Genomic DNA, 20,310 nt, shown 5'->3' on the forward strand with positions numbered 1-20,310 from the left:
AGCATAATGGCTTTGCCCATGTTTGACACTTGATGAGTGTTTACACTCAGACACTTCCTAGCTGTGTGACCCTGGGTAAGTCACTTAACCTTGTTTGCCTCAGTTTCCTCATCTGTAAAATAAGCTGGAGAAGGAAATGGCAAACCACTCCAGTATCTTTGCTAAGAAAACCCCAAATGGGGTTATGAAGAGTCAGACACAGCTGAAGGGGGCAGCTAGGTGGCGCAGTAGATAAAGCACTGGCCCTGAATTCAGGAGGACCTGAGTTCAAATCCGGCCTCAGACACTTGACACTTAGAAGTTGTGTGCTCCTGGGCTAGTCACTTAATCCTCATTGCCAAGAAACAAAGAAAGGAAGGAAGGAAGGGAGGGAGGGAGGGAGGGAGGGAGGGAGGGAAGGAAGAAAATGACTGAACAACAAAAATGTTTGTGAATTGAAGTGGGTAGGAAAAACAATTAAAAAGCTGTTGCCGGGGGCAGCTAGGTGGCGCAGTGGATAGAGCACCGGCTCTGGAGTCAGGAGGACCTGAGTTCAAATCCAGCCTCAGACACTTAACACTTACTATCTGTGTGACCCTGGGCAAGTCACTTAACCCCAACTGCCTCACTTAAAAAAAAAAAAAAAAGCTGTTGCCATAGGGCATTAAGAACAGAGTATTAAGGGCCTGGGCTGGGATCCATGCGGTGGAAATTGAAAAAAGACAATGTATGGAAGAGAAATTGTGAATGACGCATCTTCCCCTTGGGCATTAGCATCTTAAGCTGTTCCAGGTATCATGGTTCCCAAAGCACCTGGGAGGGGAGAAATAGGGGTGATAGGGAGGGGAGGGTCTGTGAGGTCCCACCACTGCTCCCCTGGCAGGAGATCAGTTTGACATCTTCCAAGGCACAGAATGCTTCAGAGCTGAAGACTGAGCTGCTCACGCTAATCGCTATTGCCTGTCCCTCGATTTGATGCTCCCACTTGAGTATCAACAGAACACATCCGGACTAGGCTGGGCCTGTTAGCAGCCCCGAGCCACATGCCTGTTCCATGCGTCTGCCTTCAGCTCCTCCTGCCTCTTTCCTTCCCATCCTCTGGCCACACTTTTCTCTAGGGCTTCATTTTCTCATCTGTAAAATGAAGAGGTTGGGCTAAATGATCTCTCAGGTCCATTCCAGCTCTAAAGTGCTGTGGACCAAAGCTTCCTGTTCTCTTTTTGCCTAATAACCCCTCAGGCCCCATCCTCTCATTCTGGCCCTTCCTGGTCTAACCCTTCAGGCCTCATCCTTTCCCAGCCTAGAATGTTAGGCCCCATCCCCTTCCCATGTGAACCCTTAGCCCCTGGTATTCTCCCTAACTCCTCAGGGCCCTTCCTCTCTCTACCCCTCTTCTCCTCTCTCCATCTGCGCTACCAAGAAGCCTCTGCAATAAGAAATGGAATCTGGAGGCTGATGGGGGAGTCCAGCCCCTCGATCAATCCCATTAGCATCTCCTTCTCTACTCAGCTTCCTGCAGTGGCTTATTCCTCGACCGTCTGTCTCCCCCAGCCCCTCCTTCTATCCTGCTGCTTCTCGGCCTGGCTCTTCCAGCTGGAATTCATGCTAATTAGGTGAAGCAGCTGTTGTTTCTCAGCTGAAATTGGCGGGGGGTGGGCAAGGCAGTTGGTCAGAGAGTAACTACACAGAGTAGCCCCTGGGGCCTAGCCTCCTTCTCTTACCTGGCAGGTCCCGGGCCTTTCTGTCTAAGAAAGGAGCCCAGAGAGGATGGGCTAGGGGGCACTGGGCTGGCTAATGGGTATGCTGCTTCCTGCTCCTGGTCACTTGGGCTCTGGTCTATGAAGGATTAGAAGCATTGCCCCCCCTCACATAATTCTTCCATCTGGGAAGTCCTCCCCACCCCACCCAGGAGGAATCAGCATGGTTCACTGGAATTCCAGTACATGTTGTTTAGAGTCTGAGACCTGTATTCAAATCCCAACTTGATCAAAGACTTAATAGCTCTAAGTACAAGATAGCTCACTTGGCAAGTCGTTTCCCATTTCTGGGCCTCCTCGGTCTCCTCATTTGTAAAATGAGAGAACTGTGCTCGGCCTCTATGTCTTTGATCTCCGAGGAGTCACTCACACAGCTGTGCTGCCCTGAATGGAAGAGTGTGTGACCACAGCACCTTCTGGCCAGCCTAGTGAGGGATGTACTGTGGAGACATCCCAAACTCCAGTGCCCTCTCCCCCTCCCTGCGTGCTCATCCCCCGCAAGAACAGAATGCTCCCCTGGATGCCTGGTTGTCTCTTCTCACGGTCTCTTTTCTGTCCAGAGCATTTGGCCCCATCAGCCTTCGTCTGCATCTGCTCCTTCTCAGAAGTCTTGAGGTGGGCCTCTCCTCTGGTCCCAGGGTGCCCTCCTTTCAATGAATCTTCTCTGAGCCCTGAACCCCAGCTCATGACACGGTCTCCTTGGCCTTCCTGGTTCTTGTGCCTTCTTGGCATCTTGGCACATCCAATCCCTGATGTCTCCTATCTCTCGTGCTGCCTGCCAACACACCTAGAACTCCAATGTGGCATCTGTACTCCTTTCCATTCTTCTCCAGGTCTGCCACACACCCCAGACCCCAAGAGCAGATTTTCCTAGAGTTTATCTGCAAGGTGAGGGAAAAAAAAACAAAACAAAAGCAATAATAAATAGACCAGGGCAGGGAAAAGCTCCCAAGTCCCCAACTTAGTTACTTAAACTTCCTAAGCCATCTTAGCTACCTGAAATCCCTCAGAATAACTTGGCCCTTCCTGATACTCTCTGCCTCCCAGATAAGATTGGCATCTTCTGCCCTCGAAAAAGGAAAACTGATTTGGGAATTTGCCCACCTGGACCTACTGACTCAAGTTTCCTCACATTCTACAATCCTGGCTTCACTCATCAGGAAGCCCAATTACAAGGCAAGCTATTGCTACTTCTCCCAGATCAATATGTTTTCCTTTAGCTAAAGTACCTTCTCCTTTAAGGGAAACATATTATTTAGGGGAAACAAAAAAATAAAGATGAATACAGTGTTTCCATCACCTCAAAAAATCAGTCATATTTCATGGGTCATAGGACTTGAGAGCTAAAAAAAGACCTGAGAGATCAGCTCATTTTACAGAGGCTTGAACTTGAACTCAGAGAGGTCAAATGGAGTAATGGACTGTGGTTATCCCACAAAGTCCATATAAGACAGACAGCCCCTTTCCTTGTCCCATTCCCAAGGAAGCTGCCTCTTCTCAAGGATCTGCCCAGATAGGACCCCTCTCAGAACACAGCTCCTGCTGGAATCCCTGGCCCCTTCCTCTAAACTGGTGAATCTTGGCAGATATAGGACAATTACTCCAAGACCTCTGCCCTTTCCCTTTGTCCCGCCACTCCCAGGATTCTTACTCAGTGTCTTTCTGATATGCTTCCTGTAAATGACTCAAAGTGTTCTCTTGAGTTCTCACAGCCAGGAGAGCAGGCCAGTCCTTTCTTTCCCCTTCCAGTGACCCCCTACAGAGAGGCAGCCATGTTCAAGGACACTGGTGGGGTCTTTATATACCAACCACTACTGGCCAGGAGGCAGCTGAGCATACAGGGGTCTCTCTTTTAATTTCCTGGTGTGGCTTTCTGGGAAGAAGCTATGTTGATCAAGACCTTAAAGGAAGAATATATAGGGGAGAAATAGTATGGGGAACTTGGAAGAACGTGACATAGGAAGGAGCCCAGAAAACTGGTCAGGACAGAGGAGGCTGTTGATAGTTAGAAACCAATGCTTGAAGTTGAAGAGTCGAGGGAGGGAGACAGCCCCCAAAGGCTACCATCAAGGCCAAGCCTGGCCTCTCACCTGGGGAGAATGCCTTTCCTCCCTCTGGCCTCACAGAAGGCAGAGACGTCCTGTATCTGGGGGCCACCTTCCTGCTCTCTTGGAGGGTGATGGGGGGTTAATGGGCTCACCCTACCCCAGGCCCTACCTCAGATATGAACCAGAGATCATCTGTGTGATAACCATCAACATCCATCAGCAAGTACTTATTAAGTGTTAAATGCAGGCGATAGAAAGGAAAAGCAAAAACAGCCCCTGGTCTCAAGGAGCTTCCATTCTAATGTATAGCCCTGTGAGTCTAGGCCATATGATAGCATTGCCTAAGATTTAGATGCGAGGCTCCAGGTCAGGCCAGTGTGATTGAACCTCTTGCAGGTGGGTCCTGCATTGGAGCTCCCCTGGCCATGATCACCACCTAGTGTTCTTATTGGGGACTACAGTATAACAGTCTAAGGTGGCAGAGGCCCCTCCCCAGCATCCCCCACAATTGCAGGAGTCTGTGGCCCCATCTGGACTATCTGGAAGGATGAGACCTGGACAACCTTCACAGAATCACAAAGGATCAGGAGTCAGTCTTGACCTCAGTTTCCCCTTTCTATGACTTTTCCACCCTCCTGGCAGCTTATCCAACCCTGTGGCCTTTCTCCTGTCCTGCTTCTCTTTCTTCTCTTCTTCCTTTCTCTATCTCTGCCCCCACCCTTCCTCTCTCCCTCTCCCCTCTCCCTTCCTGCTCCCCACCAGACTTTGGAATCTAAGAACTGAGTTCAGATCCTGCCTAAGACACTAGCTGTGTGACCATGGGCAAATCACTTAACCTCTATTTCTCCATATCTATAAAATGAGGGAATTGGACTGAAGTGTCCTCTGAGGCTCCTTCAAGTTCTAAAACTATGATCCCATAAACAGTGTTGTCATGGAAGGACTTGACTTGATAGTTTTCATTTTATTCCTTAGAACAAATGCTGGTTCCTGTTTTCCTCCTATGGAAGATTTGGCACTTTAACTCTTCTCCCTAACTGTGCAAGCCGTTACCCTCCTGCCACAGAGATTTCAGGCCCCAGTTTCATTTGGGGGAAGAGGGGAGGGTCTTCCTTCAGCCTCTGAAATTACAATTAATAGTGACCCCAGATGTGAAAGAGCTAGCACACATCTGGGTTGCGGTGCATTGGGCTGGCAGAAGGAGGAACAAATAGGACCCTGCCGGGAATGAACCAGGTATTTTTTGGATCCAGGAAGCTGAATAGCCCATTCCTTCCCAAGACTGTTTTCTCTGGGTCTTCCCATATCTCTATGTATGATAATACTAATTATGATGATGGTAATTAATTGTTAATAACAGGAAGCATTTATTTGCACTTTAAGATCTGCAAAGCACTTTACATGTGTCATCTCTTTTGATCTTCAAAACCACCTTATGAAATAGAAGCTATTTTTATTTCCATTTTACAGGTGAGGAAGCTGAGGCTGAGAGAGATTAAATAACAAAGTGGATAGGGTGCTGGACTTGGGAGTAAGAAAGGCCTGAATTTAAGCTGTGCCATCTACATGTCAACAGTTATACTAAAGGAATGATTTTTGAATAAACCAAATTATATGTTTCTATTTTTAAAACTTTAGTTTTGGGGGCAGCTAGGTGGCACAGTGGATAAAGCACCGGCCCTGGATTCAGGAGGACCTGAGTTCATATCCAGCCTCAGACACATGACACTTACTAGCTGTGTGACCCTGGGCAAGTCACTTAACCCTCATTGCCCCCCCCCCAAAAAAAAAACATTTTAGTTCTACAAAGGATATTTAAAATCCCCAAATATCATCTGTTTTTTAATCTGTCTGAATTGAATTTCAAATTCCTCAGTTTTCCACTCTCCCCCAAAGAAGACTAAATGCATGTGACTGACTTTGCCCATGAGATCATAGGATTTAGAGCTGCAGGGGACCTTGTGGTCTGTCTTGTCTAGCTCTGCCACCCATGAGCAGACAGCAAAGGGGAGGTAGAGACAGACTTAGGATATAGATCCATCTCCGTCTCCTGGACACAGCAGCGGCTGTTCAGAGAACTTCCAGGAGGCCTTTGGGGACAGCCGTTACCTTCCTGGATCAGAGCTGGTCTCACTCCAGCCATGAATAAGAAGGTTCAATTTCATTTCCATCAGCTTCCCGAAAAGCTTTCCCCCAAGAGCAGTGATTTGTTTCTGCAGCAGCCCGGGCTTCCTTCCCAGGAGACCGTCCACAAATTCAGCTGGCAAGAAACCTTTTTTTTTATTTGGGAGCTGTTCATTAGAAAGGAAAAATAGGTAGTCAACACATGGTGGAGCTGGGTAGGAGATAAGATGAGAGAAGGGGGAATGTAGTCTTTGCTTCACCCCTAAGCTAGCGCCTACTGGGCTGGTGACAGCTCCTTCAGGCCATTGGGAGCTGATTGGCTGTATTCCCTACCCCCAACCTCACCACCACCACTGCTAGGCTCTCAGGAGCATCCCCAAAGTATTTTTACAGGCACGGGTGAGGCCCAAGATCATCTATTTGAGCCATCAACACAAATCAACTAAGGGATTACTGGTTTCCTTCCCCTCTGCTTTAAGACACACACCATCACCAGATTAAGTTTCTGACAACCTAGCTTTCATTACATTACTTCTCTACTGAAGAACCTTTAATGGCTCCCCATTGCCTACTGCATCAAGTCTAAGCTAATTCAAGACCCATCACAGTCTAACCCCACTCTACCTCTCTAATCTTATTTCCTAGCACTCATTCATCCTCCAGGCTGGTCTGATCAATGTCCCCGCTATTGTTCCATATGCATGAGGTCTATGTCCCCAATCTGATTATAACAACTCTCCTCAAAGGACAAAGATTATACTTGATCCTCATCTGTTCCTTTCCTAGTATGGCCCAGCCCAATTTTCTGAATATGAAAATGCAAGTTTGTTTGGTCAGGTGTGGGTAGAAGAGGAGAGCGACTGACTACAGCACAGAGAAGGGATTAGCAAGACTACGAGGGCAAAGGCGCGGCAGAGGGGCAGTCAGCTGCCACCCCTTCCACATGTCACCAGGGTTGCCTACTCTCCCATACATTCTGCCGCTCACCATACTGCTTACCTGATAGGAGGATACTATGGCAAAATGGTGCTGTCTGCAATGGTTAGGTTCCCTTCCTTCAAGAAACCTCCTCCAACTGAGGCATTATTCCTCCATTCCTTTCCCCAAGACCTTACTCTCAACTGACTGATTAGTTAATCCTTACTAAAGCCTTGGTAAAGACTTAAAGTGTGGGGGTGGCTAGGTGGCACAGTGGATAAAGCACCAGCCCTGGATTCAGGAGGACCTGAGTTCAAATCTGGCCTCAGACACTTGACACTTACTAGCTGTGCGACCCTGGGCAAGTCACTTAACCCCCATTGCCCCACCAAAAAAAAAAAAATTTAAGTGTGGTGCCTTTCTGGTATAGCTATATTATGATAGGGAACTCAGGAAGCCTAGAATATTCAGGAATACCAAGAATGACTAATTTCAAATGGTGACATCTCAGACCCCATGGCACTCAGTGGGAGAGATACTTGGGGTCCATGTCCTTTCATCTTACTCTATAGACAACTGACTCCTTTTCCACATAGGGCCCCAATACCCTGTGGAACAATTCCACAGAGTTAATACGTTTGCTTTTCAATAGAATACAAATAGATAAAAAGAAGAGAGATGGATGGGAAGTCTCCTTTCCTGAAGAGTCCCTAGGCAAATCACTTAACCTCTCAGGGCCTCAGTTTCTTCATCTTTGAAATAAGGGAGTTGGATATGACCTCATGGATAAGGTCCCTCCAGCTCTGAATCTCTGATCCTCTGATCTTATGACCACCATACACTTTAACTCTAGAGCGCCCTTTCTACCCTTTTCATTATTGGGTTTGCTGGTTTTCTTGTCTGGTTAGGGATCAGGAAGAGGAGATAACCCAAATAAACTCCTTCATACCCCAGGAACTGTCCTTGTCAAGCTCACAAAATGTCGAAGGAGCCTAGTCAGTGCCAGATGAATGAATGGGCAAAAAATATCTTGCAGGAAAATCCAGTAATTTGATCTGCCTCTGGAGACACCGTTCAGTCTTCCTTCCCCCCTCTCTTTCACTTCACTCCAACTGGGCCATCTCAGATCTGCCCAGAGGCAGGGAGACCTCAAACTACACAGACTTTTCCTTGGAGGTGGGGCAGGTGATGGTGGGTCATACTCCAAAGCATAGGCCCCAGGAACCAGGGTAGCTGGTAGGCCAATGTCTACGTCTAAATCTCTTAGATGACTAGTTTATTTGTAAACAGAGGAGTCCTATCTGACTTTAGGCTCCAGAAACGAGACATCAAAAAAAATCAGCCTTTTTGTAAAGCCAGGAAACAGAGGAAATAAGAATAAAAAAAGATTTTGTGGTAGGAAAAGCAAAAGAACAAGACTGGCAGAAACTCAGCCAATGACTAAGGTTGAAGTCGATAGGAACAGATTGGAATGAGGAGTAGGTGGAGAACTGCCTTCAGCAGCTGGACAGAGGCCTCCGAGGCTCTGGAGATTTGAAGAGAGCTGGCTCTGCCAAGCAGGGTGCAGCTCAGCTGAAGTCACGTTATTTCCCCCTTCTAGGCCCCAATTTTCTCGTGTATGAAATGATAAGCTTGAACTAGATGGTCCCTAAGGTCCCTCTTAGCTCTTTTGTTCCATTTATCAGTATATCAGAAGCCATCAAAAAGAGTGAATTGATTCTTGCTAGCTCAGGTGAGGAAAATGCTTCTGTGCCCAGAGTGGTCCAGGCTGTCACAAGCATTAACGTGAAGGCAGAATTGCCTACCAGTGGGCAGACAAAAGCAAAGAATCCTGAAGTCCAAAGAGATCTTGGAGACTCGGGAGTAGGGCATGAGGAAGAGAGGAAGAGGAGGCCTATTCCCGGGAGGACTAGGGGACCCCCAGTTTCTGCAGGGGTGGGATGTTTATGTCTTCTTTATAGGAGTCAGCGAGGCAGGTCAGAGGGAGGGGCCTGCTTCTTAGGATTTGAATCAGGCCCTAGGACTCAGCTGCTTTAGAAAAGTGGAGGTTGGAGCTTCCTTTTCAGTGGTGTGGTAGGATATGTGGCCCCTCAGAGTGGGAGAGAAGGACAAGGAGAGGCAGCTTCCTCCCCTCGTCAGTGCAGGCTGCCATTGTCACTGTCAGGGCCCGGGGTGCCATGAAGCTGTCAGCCTCAACCTCACAGTAACCATGTTCCCTCTGCAGAGAAACAGCGAGAACTCGCTCGGAAGGGTTCCTTGAAAAATGGCAATATGGGCAGTCCGGTCAACCAGCAGCCCAAGAAGAACAACGTGATGGCACGAACAAGGTAAAGTTCGGTCTTCTTCTCTGTCCCCACCTCTCTCACTCAGATCACCCTCAGGGCATCTTTATTCTTCTAGAAGAAGGGGCTGGGACTTGTGGGAGAGCAAGCAGATGGTGGCCCTGCAGTTGGTAGGGATTTGGGGGCAGTGAGCCCTCCTGCGGCCAGGCTTAGCCAGGAAGACAAGTCTTCACTTAACCAAGAGGCAAAGGTTTCTGTCCTTGATGTGCCCTGTCCTCCTTGTAAACTTGACACAATGCCCTTGCTACCTGGGCCCCTGCTGTATGCGAGTACCTGGCACAGACCGCTACGTCCAGAGATCAGCGTGCCACTTGTTCCCTTTGGGATGGAAAGGAAAACTTAGACTTCCCTAGCGTGATGCCCAGAGGAGACAGGCAAAAAAAGGAAAAGGGCCCGCCACCATGACCCCTCTGTTGTGTTCTATCCAGGCTGGTTGTCCCCAACAAAGGATATTCTTCACTTGACCAGAGTCCAGATGAGAAGCCATTGGTGGCCCTTGACACAGACAGGTATGGAAGCCTGGGACAGAGGATGGGCCTGAACCCAAAATAAATAAATGGGGGGGCGTGTGCGTGTGAGAGAGGTAGGGAGGGGGAGGGAAGGAGAGAGAAGTGGACAAAGGGGAGAAAAAATCTCTAGGTAGGAAGAGATCAGCTCTTTCAGCTATCCAGAACTGACTTCTAGTCCTCCCTGGGTGTGGACCCCCTTGGTCCTGGGATTTAATTCAAAAGATGTTTATTAAGTGCATGTTCTATGCAAGGCACCTTGCTAGGCACTGGGGAATTGACTGTATCCTGAGCCATTGTTATACACTGTGCAGTCACCTTAGTCCCAAGAGCCTCCCCTGGGGCCTGGCCTCCTGGGTGAGAAAGATGCTTTCTTACCTAGCTCCCAAAAATATGTTCTTGGGTTTTAAGCCCTACACTGTTAACCTTGCTCATCTCAGCTCCTTCTGGCTGCGGACCCTGGAACTCCTGCCATTGCTGATAATCTCCCGCAAAAGGAGATTGGTCCCAAGATTTTCCCCCTGGGCTTAAGGCCACCATGTACGAACTTTGTAGTTACATCCCTTCATTCTCCGAGGAAAGCATCCAGGGCCTGGAAGTATTACCCTCCCCTCACTATGGAGAGAGAAAGCCATCTTCCCATGGCTGTCAGCCTTGTAGGAGGAGGGATGGTTACAGTAACAGAAGGGAACACCTCTGTCAATCACAGAAAGCATGAGACCAAATTCTAGATAAAATCTTAGATGGAAGAACAGCCAGAATCAAATACAAGCTAGAACTCTTCTTCCCTGTTCTAGTCACTTCATCTGAAGTGTGTCGCCGGCTGGTTATTCAGGCCATTTCTGCTTGTCTCTGAAGCAAAACTGGTTATTGCTGCCTGCTCCAAGCTAGCTTCGGGACGTAGTCTTACTAGCAACCATGTGGTTTCATAGGATTGTAGGATCATTGACTTATAGTGGGAAGGGCTCTTAGAGGTCATCTAGTGCAACCCCCTCATTTTACAGAAAAGAAAACTGAGGCCTATCACAGTCATGTGATTTTTCTCACAGTCAGAAAGGCAGGGGAAGGATTTGAACCCAGGTCCTTTGATTCTGTACTTCAATAGCAGATGGCAGCTTCTCCTTGTCCTGTTTGCCTGCCAAAGTTCCCTTCCCTCCTTCCCCACCAGGGCCAGAAACAAACATCTTCCTATTCACAGTCTCACCCTCCTCAGACTTTTGGTTTCCTTTCTAAATTCCTGTTTCCTATCCCCTAGCTCTCCCCTCATTTGGAGCAGTTGCTTAGGAGAGGGAATAGAGCACTGAGCTTGGCATCAGCAAGATCTACCTTGGAATCCAGCTTTTGATAGTTGCTGGCTGTGTGACCATGGGCAGGTCACTTAAATTCTCTAAGCCTCAGTTTCCCCATCTCTTTAATGGGAATAATACATGCAGTTCTCATATCAGTATAGTTCCGAGGATCAAGTGAGATCATGTATATAAAACACTGTACAAATGACAGCTGTTTTTTTTGGACAGCAGAGATGATTGACAGATCCTGAGCTCCAAGACTTCATGCTTTCCAGGTTCAAGCTAACAATTCCCTCCTTCCTCACTTTTTCATGTTCTCTCTGGCACGTACCTCAGTGACTGCCTGACCCCAGGGAAATGGGGATGTCTTTCGCGTCATATAGTATTAAAGCTGAACACTCTATTGCCTAAAGCCTGATTTTCTAAAAGTTTATATTAAATTTGACACAATAGTATCAACATTGCCCTATTTGTCTGAGTGCCCTACTTAGAAATCATGTAGTCCAATCACCTTATTTCATGATTTTTCCCCTAGAATCCTACTAGTACAGTTTTGCGATAGCAAAATATTTTACACCAACAGTAATAATAGTAGATGATTTTAACCAATAATAAGAGAGCCTGCCCATGGGTCCCACTGTCCTTTTTTAATTAAATATTTTAATTTTTTCTGATTACATGTAAAAAATTAATATTCATTTTTTAAAATTTTGAATTCTAAATTCTCTCCCTTCCTCTCCTCCCTGTTCATTAAGACAGGCAATTTTATATAGATTATACATGTGCAGTTATACAAAACATTTCCATATTAGTCTTGTTGTGAAAGAAAACAGACCAAAAAACACACAAAAAAAGAAAGTTTAAAAAAAAAGTATGCTTTGATCTGCATTCAGACTCCATCAGTTCTTTCTCTGGATGGGAACAGCATTTTTCATCTAAGTCCCTCAGAATTATCTTAGATCTTTGTATTGCTGAGAATAGCTAAGTCATTCAGAGTTCATCATCACACAGTGTTACTGTTACTGTGTACAATGTTCTCCTGGTTCTACACACTTCATTTTGCAACAGTTTGTGTAAGTCTTTCCAGTTTTTTTTTAAACCATCCTGCTCTTCATTTCTTATAGCACAATAGTATTCCATCACAATGGTATACCACAACTTCAGCCATTCCCCAATTAATGGACATCCCCTCAATTTCCAATTCTTTGCCACCACAAAAGAGCTGTTATAAATATTTTTGTATATATAGGTCCCTTTTCCTTTTTGCCTTTAATCTCTTTGGGATACAGACCTAGTACTGGTATTGCTGGTCGAAGGGTATGCACAGTTTTATAACCCTTTGGGTATAGTTCCAAATTGTTCTCCAGAATGGTAGGATAGTCTACTACTCTACCAACAGTGCATTAGTGTCCCAATTTTCCCACATCTCCTCCAATATATATCATTTCCTTTTTCTGTCATATTCACACTATCCCTTGAGAAGCAACACTGCAAGCATTCACTCTTCATAAATGATTTTTTTCTTTCATTCATGCATTCATTGGGACAACAAGGGACGATGTTGAAGAAGGACTGGTTGCTAGGTCCTTTTACTCCTTTTTTCTCTTTGTGTACCCTTGGGCATGTCACCACCTGTCTTGGGACCTTACCTTCCCCATCTATAAAAGGAAACAGTAAATGTAGGACAAATGAGCCCTAAGCATTCTTAGAATAAGGCAGAATGGGTTGGCTTGGAAGGGTATTACACCACGGGAACTTCTGGGCCACTTGAGGGAAATTCCCAGAGCCCAGTTTGCATGTCAGAAAACAGTGAAAAGGGAGGGCTTGCCTAGAAAATTAAAAAGGGGACACAGCCAACCAGGGTAGTGTTGGCAGTATCATGTTGTATTTTAATAGAAATCTTTTTAAAAACACAGACTGGGGGGCAGCTAGATGGCACAGTGGTTAAAGCACCGGTCCTGGATTCAGGAGTATCTGAGTTCAAATCCGGCCTCAGACCCTTGACACTTACTAGCTGTGTGACCCTGGGCAAGTCACTTAACCCCCATTGTCTGCAATAAAAAGAAAGAAAGAAAGAAAGAAAGAAAGAAAGAAAGAAAGAAAGAAAGAAAGAAAGAAAGAAAGAAAGAAAGAAAGAAAAACACAGACTGTATCTAATATAATCTCATGTGCAATCCTCTCTGTTCTTTGTATATTAAAGTGTTTGTTGATATTCATTAAGTTAAAAAATGTTAGTTTAAAAGAAAGTGGAGTGGACTTAGATTAATACCAGTAAAGGGAAGGAGGTAGGAAAAGGGAGTAAGAAGAGAGATGCTTAGTGAGTCCTATTTGGGGAGTAGGATTACATGGACTAACAAAATGAGCTTAGTTCATTTAAGATGGTACTGAAGGGGCAGCTAGGTGGCGCAGTGGATAAAGCACCGGTCCTGGATTCAAGAGTACCTGAGTTCAAATCCAGCCTCAGACACTTGATACTTACTAGCTGTGTGACCCTGGGCAAGTCACTTAACCCCCATTGCCCCACAAAAAAAAAAAAATGGTACTGAAGGCATTGGCTTAATGGCGATATAAGGAAAAAGGGAGGCCGGATGGTTGGTTCTTCTTACCCACCTCCCATCCTTTCCCCAGATCCCCCACCCTGGGCCTCAAGAAAAGGGATTCTTCATAGATAGGAATTAAGGATTTCCATTTTGAAAGAATCATAGGGATTTTTCAAGCCACCTCCTTGATTTTACAGATAAGGAAACTGAGGCCCAGAGAAGTGAAAGAGCACTGGATTTAGAAACAGATGACCTGGGTTCCAATTCTGGTTCTGCTACTTAATGCCTCACTTCACCCCTCTAGGCTTCAGTTTCCTCATCTGTAAAATGAGGTTATCTCTGGGGCAGCTAGGTGGCGCAGTAGATAGAGCACCGGCCCTGGATTCAGGAGGACCTGAGTTCAAATCCGGCCTCAGACACTTGACACTTACTAGCTGTGTGACCCTGGGCAAGTCACTTAACCCCCTTAGTCCCGCAAAAAAAAAAAAAAAAAAGAGGTTATCTCTGTTTTCTTCCAGTTCTAAATCTGAATTGAGATTTGGTAGTTTCTGACTTCAAACCCAGTGCTCTACCCATTAAATAATTCTGTCTCTATAAAACTATTCCCATTGAACGGGAGTTAGGCTGTGGCATTGAGAATCCAAATTAATTGCAAGGGTAGTCTGTTAACTAGTGGAAATCCATCTGTAGCCCCAGTTCAGGGACAGTGTTTTGGTCCTCACCCACCCATCCCCAAAGAAGTCAGACTGAGGAACCAAGCTCACCACTGATCTTTTCTTTCCCATCTTTACTGGCAGCGATGATGACTTTGACATGTCCAGATATTCCTCCTCGGGCTACTCCTCAGCAGAGGTGAGTCATGGGAACATCTGGAAGTTTTCACCACGAAAAGAGACTCGCATCTGCCCTGGCTATCGGCCCTGTGATAGGCTGAAAAATCAGAACAGAGGATTGTGCATTAGGGAAAAGGGATGGGACTGAGGACTGCTTCTGCTCCTGGGCAGAAAAAATGGTGGATTAGAGACTGAGAGATGTGGTGACAATCTAGGAGATATGTAGTGAAGTGTCTGAGATGTCAGAATGGGACCAAGATTCAGGAACAGAAGATGAGAAATAGGATCTGAGTCCAAGAGGTGGGAGTTGAATTTGAAAGGATAGGACTTGGGGCAGCTAGGTGGCACAGTGGATAGAGCACCAGCCCTGGGGTCAGGAGTACCTGAGTTCAAAATCCGGCCTCAGACACTTAACACTTACTAGCTGTGTGACCCTGGGCAAGTCACTTAACCCCAATTGCCTCACTAAAACAAAACAAAAAAAAAAAAAAAGAAAAGATAGGACTTCGAAGATGGAGATGGGGGGATAAAAGATAAGGGGATATTTGGGAAACAAAGGTGGAACCTGAAAGGTAGGGGGTGTGGTCTCAGAGATGGGGTGGGAGCTAGGAAGTAGGAGATGGGTTTTGCAGGGTGGAGGATAGAGCCTACAAATTAATTTCCAGGGCTAGCTAGGACTAGGGGGCCTGCTTGCCCCATCCTACCACTTACCCCAGGTTTGATCACCCTCTCCTTTGTCTACAGCAGATCAACCAAGACTTGAACATCCAGCTGTTGAAGGATGGTTACCGGTTAGATGAGATCCCCGATGACGAGGACCTCGACCTCATCCCCCCTAAATCTGTGAACCCCACCTGCATGTGCTGCCAGGCCACTTCTTCTACTGCCTGCCACATCCAGTAACGGCCAGCATGGGCCAGGGCAGGGGCAGAGGGGGGAGGAGGCACATCTGGCGCCCATTCCCACCCTGATTCCCATTCTGGGCCCTGGTCCTGACCTTAGCTACTGGCCAACTTCTTAACAGCCATTGCTTCCTCCTATGGTAGGACGTGTACCTCTGTGTTCATAAAGCCGGGAGAAACCAAAATGAGATTTCACTGGGGGGTGGGGGGAGGGTGGTAGGGGCTCTTTGTTCATTGATTTGTTTAAAAAAGGGGACTCAGCCAGCTTCCCCTTCTCCCCAAAACCACCACCACCTCCATTGGCTTCCCGGCCGTGACTGTCTACAGCAGACAGACCGGCCCAAAGTCTGGGGAGAGCGGGAGGGGGAGATGGGAGATGGGAGGAGGAGAGACCAGGGGTTAGTGAGGGCTGAGAGGATTCAGACAAGGGAAGCAGCCTGGCCTCTGGCCTCTGCAGGCCTAGGGTGAGTCAGGCTGTGTTTCATTCAGAAGAGGGCTCTCCCAGGTTGTCCTCAGGCCAAGCCGTGACCCAGTCTGATTTCCTTAGGATGCTCAGGCTCCAAGTCTTCCCCCATGATGATCTGCTAAAGAAATATAACACCTGGTAGCCGAAGGACACCCCAAAGACTCCTCCTGAAATGGCTCAAGAAGGCCGGCTCCAAGGCCACTCAGCCTAGCCTGGCCTGACTTGCCCTGGCTCAGCCTCATGATGTGAACTATGGGAACTCATTCTCTTTCCTGGTCCTGGCTTGTCCTACTCCTGCCTTCTGACCTACATACTGATTTTTAGATTTTGTTAATGTTTAGTCTCCATCCCCCTCCCCTCCTGTTCCATCCAACTCGGGCACAGTTTCTTGGCTTCATTTCCCATCATTTTCCCAGGGGATAGGAGGGTGGAGGGGAGCCCTCCCATCTCTACCACCAGGAGAGCAACTTCCTCTCTTGCTGCCATCCTCTGTCTCTCTTCTTCTTCTCTCTGTAACCTTCTGTCTGTGTTTTTTCCTCTCCCTCTCTCTGTTTAGAAGGGAAAAGGGATCAGCAGTGTGCATGGGGTCAGGACCAAGGTGGGAAGGAGGATGAACTCCTGTCTGCCTGGTTCTGTTGCTGCCCTTGTGGGTTTTTAGGGATGGTGGTGAATGGAGGGAACTACCTCTGGCCCAGCCTCATCCCACTCCTCCCCATCTCTCTGCCTGCCACTAAACCTTTGTGGGGAGCTGGAAGCAGGAGAGGAGGGAAGGCAGTTGCCCTTGTCAGTCCCCTCCCCTGCTCTGTGGTTAGCTAGAGCTGAGCCTCCCCAAGCCTCCCTGCCTCCTTTGCCCTAAGGTTCTTCCTTTCTCAGCAGGCTAGAATGTCCTTTGGGTCTGCAGTCCAGGGACTGCCTCTGAACCGGCTCTCCCCTTCCCACAAAACTAGCTTCCTTCCCACCGTCACTCATGAATGGGCTGAACTCGCCACTTGGGTAGTCACCACCTTTGTTCACATCCTATCCTTCATGAAGCTCAGCGGAGGCTGCATAGAATAGGCATCTTCAGGGAAGTGTGAGTGTGTGTGAGTGTGTGTGTGTGTGTGTGTGGTTACGTGTGTACATGTGGGTGTATGTCTTCTGTCGGCATATGTCTTTGGGCAAGCAGTAGTATATCTCTGTGTGTATCTGTTTCTGCCTGTGTGTATGTGTGTGTGAGAGAGATATCTGTATAAGTATGTGTAGGGTATGTCCGTGCACGTCTGTGCTACTGCTAGTATTGCTGTTTGGGTTAGAAGGGTCACAGTGGGAGTAGGGCCCCTGACAGCGCTATAAAAGAGCAAAAAAAAAGCCACCCTGTGCCCCTCTTCCTGAGGGTCCTGGATCCTGAGTTTGCCTCCCCTTAGCAGGGAAAGAGAGACATGATCCCAAGTGCCAAGGAATGCTCTTAGCTCCAGGATAGGCAGTGCCCTCAAAGGGCCGTGTGAGTACAAGGGAGAACCGTTTGCTGGTATACCCACCAGCGCCTGCCTGGCTCTCTGGGGCTCTGTTTGCTAAAAGCAAAAACTCACCTTGGGAAGGAGGAAGGTCCAGAGGATCCTTGCCCTTTAGGGCTGGAAGGTGGAAGAGGCCTATTAGGTGGAAGGAGCAGGATCAAAGGGGACCAGACCAGGCCAAGCTTTGGGGTCCTCTGCCTCACCTGGGACAGGCCAGCTCTGGAAAAGTCGAATTGATTTGTGAAACAGTAAAGGGCATCAGGACCCTCCCCGGGCCTAAACCCAGCAAGGCCATTCCCTCCCTGCCTACCCTCTAGCCTATCTTTGTGTGCCCGACCTCAGCCTCTCAACCTCTTGTGTGGGACTGGGGCTTGGGGTACAGATTATAGACTAGCCCAAGATTTCTCAAGCCTAGTTACCCAAGGGAAGAGGATCTCCCCACCTTGAGGGGGTAGAGGGGGAAGGAGTGCCCTCCCCCTCCATCCTTCATGTGATACCACATACAGTTATATTCACTCATTTGTAAACCATCACCCCCCCTTACACATTTACATACGTACATATATATGTGTATATGTGTGTATGTATATCTCTCTATATATATGAATAGCTCCACCCACACTAAGCGTCCATTTAATGTTCCCAGAGAGGTCAGGTGTGGCTTTGAGAGGGTAGAGAGGTTCCTACCCTACCCACTACTATTTGTCGGCCCCTCAGAAGCACCCACCTAACCCTTAGGGTGAAGGAGCTAAGTGGACAGCCATGTATAAGTTGTAGCTCCTGTCCCGCTCTGGGGACTACCCCAATCTAGTGTAAGACAGTGGTGACATCCCTGAGGGTAGGGTTGTCCAGAAGAGTGTGCCCATGGGAATTGTGGGACCCAACCATAAGCAGGTATACAAATCATTTGGACAGAAATAGACTGGCCATGAAGACTCCCATACAAGGGTATGACTGGTTTATTCCTATACCCCATTCATGTGCAAGAAGTCTTCTGACCCCCAGAATCAGTGGTCTTTCCTTCCCAACCCTAAAGTCCTGTACTGCCCTGTTTCACCTCCCCTCTTCCTCTAGACCCCTTTTCTACAGTCAGGCCCCGTGAGCCCACCTGTCTTCTTGCTTCTCCCATCTCAGGTGGACCCTTTAACTTCACTTCTGCCTAGAGACTGAACCATCACCAAAATCAGTATGGCTTAGTCCCTTAGAATGGAAATTGGGATGCCTGTGTACTGATGTGGAGTTGACTGGATGCGCTTTGTGCTTGCTCTCCCTGGGTCCCTGTAGGATAAGGAAAAGGAATTGAGGAAAAGAGAAAGTTCTTTGTGGAGGTGGTAGTGGTACCTTATCTCACTGCTGGGAGCCAAGGTATTCTCCCCTCTGTTTCTGGCCCCTGGGCTGGGAGAGAGAGGGAGGAGGGTGGGAGGCAAGAGCCCCCCCCAGACCACTTCATGGCATTTGGAAGAATCAAGCTTTCTGTATAACTCTCCCTCTCCCATGATATGACCCCTTCCTGCAACCACAGCCCCCTTCCTCCCAGCTCTCCTCCTCCTCCTCCCCTCCCTCCCTTCCCTCTGACCCTGTCCATGTAGGTACTTGCCTTAACCTCACTGGTCCCCAGCCCTGCCCCTGGCCCTCGACCCAGTCCTCATGACTGTGGGTTCTCTTCCTTTGGAGTGTCAGTTACTCTGCATTAATTTATTTAAAAGGTGTGTTTTTTGGAGACATGAGACATGTATAATATTTTTTTAACATTTCCATCGCAGTATTTATCATCGTTCCTGGTTGTGTGTCGTGTAACACAATTAATGATATTAAAAAGCATAATATGAACAAGCCTGCCCCATGGCTCCTTGCTTCACTGGGGGAGGTGGGGGGGGCTGGGAAAGTGCGGTTGGGAGGCAGGATACCTGGGTTCTAGATTCTTCTCCCTCAGACTCGGGGAAAGACCTGGCCATGCAGGGAGCCTTGAGTCTCCTTGGCTAGCCAATAACATCCCTAACCTCAACATAGCCCTGCTTTGAGGTAGGTAGAAAGAAAGGAAATAAGGAAACAACCAATTATATAGTGTGTCAGGTACTATGCTGAGGTCTTTACAAATATCTCATTCTCACAACAACCCTGGGAGGTAGGTGCTATTATCATCCCCACTTTACAGATGAGGGAACTAAGACAGCAGTTAAGGGACTTACCCAGGGTCACACATTAAGTGTCTGAGTCTAGATTTGAACTCAGGTCTTCCTGACACCAGGCCCAGTGCTCTATCCACTATACCACCTAGCTGCCAATATAGGGGAGTCTGGCTTTTCAAGTCAACATATATTTAATAACCATCTACAATATAGAACTGGTAAGAGGGGAGGAAGGGAGAAGGGCTAAAACTCTGTGTACGTGGTGTAAAGAACTTTCAGTGAGAAAATAGACTATCTGTATATCCTCTGACCCAGCAACACCACTACTAGGTCAGTATCCCAAAGAGACTTTTTTTAAAAGGAAAAGGACCTATATGTACACACATATTTAGAGCAGCTCTTTTAGCGGTGGCAAAGAATTGGAAATTAAGGGGATATCTGTCAATTGGGGAATGGCTGAACAAGTTGCGGTATGTGATTATGATGGAATACTATTGTGCTATAAGAAATAATGGGGGCAGCTAGGTGGCACAATGGGTAAAGCACCAGCCCTGGATTCAGGAAGACCTGAGTTCAAATCCGGCCTCAGACACTTGACACTTACTAGCTGTGTGACCCTGGGCAAGTCACTTAACCCCCATTGCCCTGCAAAAAAAAAAAAAAAAAAAAGGAAGAAAAGAAAAAGAAATAATGAGCATCCATTTGTTCCTGTATTTCAAGCTGAAAAATTTTAACAAGCAGTAGCCCCAATGACCTTCTTGGGAATAGTGATATTTGGAAAACAATGTTCTCCAAATGAAAGTACAGTTTATCCACAGTGAAGTTTCTAAATAAACTGAAACATACCATTGAATCATGGAAAAAAAGAAAAATCATAAGCAGAATGCTTTCAGGAAAACCTGGACTTTCATGAACTGATGCAAAGTGAAGTGAGCAGAACCAGGAGAACATTGTAAAAGCAATATTGTACAATGATCAACTATA

The 20,310-nt window shown here is 47.2% G+C and overlaps 1 protein-coding gene across 2 annotated transcripts in view; it reads left to right on the forward strand.

Annotated features, from left to right (window-relative positions):
• Positions 1-19,022, forward strand: part of FAM219A (family with sequence similarity 219 member A) — a 103,124-nt gene extending 84,102 nt beyond the window's left edge. Inside the window, exons 3-6 of one of the 2 annotated variants that reach the window (XM_043987591.1) lie at positions 9,051-9,153; positions 9,597-9,677; positions 14,301-14,355; positions 15,084-19,022. In XM_043987591.1, the coding sequence (XP_043843526.1) occupies positions 9,051-9,153; positions 9,597-9,677; positions 14,301-14,355; positions 15,084-15,239 (395 nt within the window). In that variant the 3' untranslated portion in view covers positions 15,240-19,022. Of the gene's footprint in view, positions 1-9,050; positions 9,154-9,596; positions 9,678-14,300; positions 14,356-15,080 lie in introns of both variants that reach the window. The other variant, XM_043987584.1, reaches the window with a different exon arrangement.
• Positions 19,023-20,310: the final 1,288 nt, after the last annotated feature.

This window comes from Dromiciops gliroides, chromosome 1 (assembly GCF_019393635.1).
Source record: "Dromiciops gliroides isolate mDroGli1 chromosome 1, mDroGli1.pri, whole genome shotgun sequence".
Taxonomy (NCBI): Eukaryota; Metazoa; Chordata; class Mammalia; order Microbiotheria; family Microbiotheriidae; genus Dromiciops; species Dromiciops gliroides.